At 42.4% G+C, this 6,000-nt stretch overlaps 1 protein-coding gene across 2 annotated transcripts; it reads left to right on the top strand.

The window, feature by feature from the left end:
• The first annotated feature begins 1,238 nt into the window (after nt 1-1,238).
• On the top strand, nt 1,239-5,593 carry LOC131884584 (MAGUK p55 subfamily member 7-like). 2 transcript variants are annotated; one of them, XM_059232413.1, is made up of 10 exons: nt 1,239-1,812; nt 2,945-3,079; nt 3,284-3,313; nt 3,475-3,642; nt 3,774-3,970; nt 4,090-4,211; nt 4,592-4,768; nt 4,847-5,049; nt 5,116-5,235; nt 5,348-5,593. In XM_059232413.1, exons 1-10 carry the CDS (start codon nt 1,465-1,467, stop codon nt 5,522-5,524), a joined length of 1,677 nt encoding a protein of 558 aa, XP_059088396.1. In that variant the 5' UTR covers nt 1,239-1,464; the 3' UTR covers nt 5,525-5,593. The 2 variants fall into 2 exon arrangements, with proteins under 2 accessions (XP_059088396.1, XP_059088395.1); XM_059232412.1 differs by having other exon boundaries at nt 4,331-4,768.
• The last annotated feature ends 407 nt before the right edge of the window (nt 5,594-6,000 follow it).

Here is a 6,000-nt window from a genome sequence, read left to right as displayed (position 1 = left end):
CACGGAAATGATGACCCAATTCCTGGGCTTGGTACCATTGGATGGCCTCGGCCATGGTGTCAAAGGCTTCTCTCAGCAATTTGTGATCATGCATCTCGGTGCACACAGGGACCTGAAAGAGAATCTCGAACAAGGTCTGGTTGAGTAAAGGAGTAATGGTCCAAAGTGATCCCGCATCTCGCAAGTCCCACTGAGTGACATACCGCGGAACACTTATTCTGGGACACATGGGTTCGCCGGGTACTCAATGATACAAAGGTTTTCTTGCAGTGGGTGCAATGGAAAGGCACTACTTCCTTGGACGGATCCATATTAGACTTTAGATTTGGGCCACATTTGTCCATATTTGTATTTAGGATCGTGTATTCATCAGGACAGTGGCAGGGTGACCATATGGTATATAAACATAGCAATGTGACGCCGCTATTTCTGAGATAATTTAAGATTTGTCATTGAAATCCAAAACTTTTGGATTCTTGGAAATTTGTTTTATTTTCTGAAATGATTGGTATTGAAGCCTGCTGTACCGTACATCCGCCTTGTGTACTTTCTAAGACTTGTAACTTGCATTGTGTTTTATGCCCTAATCTAATAGTTTTAATATTGACATTCTGTCATATTCTTTAAACACTTTTCATATTCTTTTATAATTCTTTATCTTCAACTAATAAAAATGGGTCTTGCCTTTTGCCACTTAGTTATCTTATCATAGAATAAGCCTAATCTAAACGCGGCTTCTGTGGATTCAAACCAGCAACATATTTTTAATCCAAAAGAACAAGTACGCTACAATCATGGACAAAAAGCAATGAACGCAACCTCCATTGTACGTAAGCTCCTGAGCTGTCATCTCAGAGTTCATTTTTTAACGACCATAGCAGCGCAAACAAGGTCAGAATACCCTTCCCAGGGTCCGTGGGTTCACACTCCAGTGGAGGAAGCATGAGCGTGTGCAGAAGTAAGAAAAAAGTAACAAATTCTAATGTTGAGCACAAAACTTTATNTCCTACATATATTTTCGATTAACCACCTAATGAAGACTTTTTGGGGGGTACGCTCTGTTCGTACTCTTTTCAAGAGTCTTCTGTACTGCCAGTGACTGAATTGACTGGGATCGCTCTGTGTGGCCACTGGTTGGTTCCCCCTTCTCGTTTCCTCATGTCCCAGATTTAGCAAAGGAGAAAGCCCAATGGGTCTCAGGGATGCGCCTGTCAAGCCCCTAAGCTAAGGATGTACTATAATACAGTTTTGAGGATGTATTCTAGTGTTCATTGTAGCTTGACTTGATTGACACTTAAAAGTCTGTCTCCGTCCCTCATTCTCCAAGGAAAATGTAGGGAGGGATTGAGGTTTTGCTTCGGCAGCCCTGGTCCTTCTGAGGGTCCCTCGGTTGGCTTTCGCTTTCCAATCCCAAGAGGAACACAACCATTGCCCACCATTTAGGGCAGACGGAGGTTCGCGACAATGTCTGCCACTGATACACTTCCCAAGTCCTTAAAATGGACTTGTGATCCAGCCATCAGTCAATTGATCAGTTGCATGGACTCTTTGGGTCCACATTATCGAACGGAACACTTAGACTCGGATCCGGTTGAGGACTTTGAAGAAATCCTACACCTGTTATCCAGACGCGAACTCAACTCTGTGGTGAAGATCCATAACATCATTTTGTTTTGCAATCAAGAACAATGTCCGTGTGTTTCCAATTCTTGTCAAATCGCCATCGAGGTCATGGAGGACGTGCGACCTTTGGCCTTAATGATCGAGGAGTGTCGAGAACTCTACGCTATTCTCACTACCCCTCATATCCGTGTAAGTTTCTGCCAATCCCCAAATGCCTCATGTCTGTATCTGAGAAGGAATAACTCTATCATTATTCAATGTTCCAAAGATCTCGTGTCTCATTCGAGTTCGTGGTAGCAAGAATTAAATAATCCTCTAAAGAGAGCAAAAGGCAAAGGTGTGTTTGGTTGGGTCCAAACATATGTGCAAATGTAGATGAGGTAATTGGTAATGAAGGCAAAGTATGCTACTGTGATCATATGAAAAGAACCCACAGACAGAGCTAGAGGAGAGGAATGGCTACACTAGTGAAAACTGAAAACGCCACGACAATGTACACATATTGTAGTTTCAACACCGTCCAACTCTCTCAATATTCACATATGTACATAGCCATTACTTAAAATCTTAAACGTCAGATTTTCGTACCAATATATTGAGTAGAGATCGGCCACCCACAACCGTGAAAGTGTTAGGCATAAAAAGATCGGTGCCTTGGCAGCTTCATGGCCCGAGATACAAGATTTCATTTTAGGGCTAAACCTGGCCGGGAAACTTGAAAATCAACAAATGAGTGACTCTTTTGAGACATTTTTCTTCTCTTCAAAGACTTTCACACACAAATAGAACATTTAACAAAAGCGTCAGACATGACCATAATATTACGTTAACTGTATTCAACCGAAGTTTCCAAGTGTTGTTTTTATACCGTTTAGACAATAAACATGAACTAATAATCAATGTTGCTAAAAGTGCGCTTGGTCTTACCTCAAATTGCTAATGCATCACAAATTGTTATTTCCCAAGAGTTGTGTAAAAAAGGTTAGGCTGTAAATGTCCATCCCTTATACTAAGGGTCTCTTTGATTAATATGTTAGGATAAGGCAATGGGTATATATACTATATTTAAGTGCACTATTCAGAATGATCGCTTTAAATTTAGATAGAAATACGAGAGGATAAAAACTGGTACTGGTAGAAAATCAGAGAGGGGATTGGCACGTTCATATTGCCATATGAAGATCAAATTGTAACAAAAACTTTACTCTAACTCTCGATGGAAGAGTGTTTTTGCCGTCATTCTGCTCGTCCAAGTCAGGCTACACAAAACGTTAAAATCGATACTCATTGACCATTGTCTTCTTGTCCTTTGAATTTCTAGAGCCTTATGGCCTCCCACGATATCGTGGCACAAAGAGATTACATCCCCAAACTTAATCAGTACCCGGAAGAAGTCGACGAGGATGAAGAGTCCATGAAGATTGTCCAATTGGTGAAGAGCCACGAAACGGTTTCGGTAAGGGACTATTCATTGTTCTAGTATATGTACAATGTCAGCCCTGATCTGTCCAATCACGAGAGAGAAGGGATCAATATACCTGGAATATTTGATGAACGAACCGTATTTTGGGCAATTTTCATCGAGCCTTGGCACACACCAAGCTAAATATCATCCCTGACAGAGGACCAAAATTACTCATTTCTTTTTTTTTTCTCCTAGGATGGCACAAAAGATACAGAGCCAATCGTGGTAAGTTTGATGCTTTAAAGGCAATGAAAAATTATTAAATGTTTGTAAAAAAAAAACCTGCATATTCATTCTCTGGGCTTACGTTCCCCTTTAAACACTCGGCCCTGATGACATACTTTGACTGTGGTTCATTGGTCGTTGGCCATTTTTCGCTTCTCTAGGGTGCGACAATAAAAGCCGACGAAGAGACGGGGAAAATATTGATTGCTCGAGTCATGCATGGAGGGGCTGCCGACCGATCAGGATTGATTTCTGTCGGAGACGAAGTCGTCGAAGTGAATGGAATAAATGTTCAAAATAAGAGCCCCGCGGATGTTCTACAAATACTGGTAAATGTTTCGTGGGGCTGAAATGCAGCCCTCTCAGTTGATGTTTGTCGGGGCTAACGGGGCTAACCCAAGAAAACTGACAACCGAGATGTCATTTTTGAAGTGCCATCCATTGGCTCGTCTACTTTCAGCAAATGGCTCAGAACACGATCACGTTCAAATTGATCCCGAATGAGGGAAAACCAGTTATCAGGGAGTCTCGAGTGCGCCTTCGAGCTCTGTTTACCTACGATCCATCGGACGATACTTTCATACCTTGTAAGGAGGCCGGTTTGAGCTTCGTCAAAGGAGAAGTGCTTCACATTGTTAGTCAAGATGATCAGTTTTGGTGAGTCTACTTACATAATGCACATGGCTGGCGGTTCTTTCAGAGCTCAAGGGCGGTGTTAAAGACATTGGGTTAACGAGGCCATTAACCCTTTCCTTTCTCGTCTAATGGTTCTGTAGGTGGCAAGCCAGGAAGGAGAACGATCGTAACATGAGAGCGGGTCTCATTCCCAGTCGGGTGTTGCAAGAAAAACGCGTGTTGCGCATGAGGGACGAAATGATGTCAAATCAGAACTCGGAAGGTGAGTTTGACTACGGAAAGAGGCCCGTGAAGGACTCTCGTGTCCTTTGGGCTAGACGATCTTGTACGTATCCAATCCTGTGTTCGTGTTGCTAATGAAGACGTTCAATGTCCTTTTAGCCACTCTCTCCACGTCCCCATTGTTGTTTACTTGTGGATCAGAGACAGATATCGTAAAATGCTATGCTTGTAGCGCAGACATGGCCCTTGACGAGCTGAACGAGCAAGCCAAATTATGCTCTCAATGTACCACGGAATTGCCCAATACTTTAACTGACCAGCTTTGTAGCTACGGAAGACGCATAGGCGAAAGAAGCCCACCTCTTGTTAAGAAGTGTTGTCCCGCTAGACGAACTAAAAAAGTTATGTATACCTTAACAGAGAGTGAAGACTTTGATAGAGAAGAAATCCCCACCTACGAGGACGTGGCCAGGTTGTTCCCACGACCTGGCTTCTTCCGACCGATCATTCTGATTGGACCCAATGGCGTGGGGCGACATGAATTGAAAAAGCGCCTTCTTGCCATCGACCTGACGCGATTCTCGTCAGTCATTCCACGTGAGTGTGCACACTTGGAACATTGTCCCATCATGAACTAGCCAAAATAATCCCTTGGGAACGTTGTTTGCCTTTCAGATACGTCAAGACCTCCAAAAATGGGAGAAATTCATGGTATGGATTATTATTTTGATACGCGGAGCAAAATGCTGGCCGATATCGCTTCCGGTTTATATCTCGAGCACGGCGAATTTAAGGGCAACATCTATGGCACACGAATTACGACCATTATCGAACACATTGAGAAAGGGCTGCAGCCAGTGCTGATTCCACATTATCAGGTATAACTGCCCCGTCCGGAATGAAGAAAATTGTTATTCATGAAATTCTTTATTCGCTTCTCACAGGGATTAAAGGTGCTCAGAACGCAAGAGATCAAGCCATTCACGATTTATGTTAAGCCTCCAGAACGAACACGCCTTATTCTATCCAGAAAAGAAACCATTGGAACTTCAAAGTCGTTCACGGTAGGTCAACTACAATCATTATTGCTATTCGGAAGTATACCATGATGCTTTTGTGAAGATGACAAATAATATGGCTTTTTTCTTTATCCCGTTTATGAATGATCCAATCCAGGAGTCTGATTTCGATGAAATGATTCTCCAAGACAAGAGGTTGGAGTTTCATTATGGTCATCTCTTTGATGTGACCGTTGTTAATGACGATATCGATGTTGCTGTCGAGAGCATATCCCGTGAGATCTCTCGTTTGGACCAGGATGCTCAATGGGTTCCTTCCACCTGGGTCCAGTAAACCCAAACTTGTTGTTCAATCTCCAGTTCTTCTATCTTTTGAAATATAAGCTCTCTGCCTAAATATCAACCATCAAACTTGTGTCAGTTGTTTTGAAATCTCTTGCAGCAGGGAGACCAGGCTATTATAAGGCAGGAAGCAACTCAGGGGCCAAAGTTTTAGGCCAATTTTTATGTTGGGGTACTTAACAAGGGAAGCTACATCCATAAAACAAAATCTAACGTTGCACATTGTGTAGTATTAGGACTATAATAGCTACAATAAATTTCATAGTGATTATGATACTAAGGGCATAGATAAATGGAAAAAAATACTCTAGCTGTCGCTTGACCAATTGATACCTAAATTACGTCGACTATTTAGTCCACGATCCCCCAAAGGGGGAGAAGATTGTCAAGAACAGTTTTTTCTTGCCATATGATAATCCCAAAATGCTCTACATTGAGGGATCATTTTAACGCAATATCGTCCAAAGG

The sequence above is a fragment of the Tigriopus californicus genome, chromosome 8 (assembly GCF_007210705.1).
Source record: "Tigriopus californicus strain San Diego chromosome 8, Tcal_SD_v2.1, whole genome shotgun sequence".
NCBI lineage: Eukaryota > Metazoa > Arthropoda > Copepoda > Harpacticoida > Harpacticidae > Tigriopus > Tigriopus californicus.
This window is presented reverse-complemented; position numbering and strand designations above follow the sequence as displayed.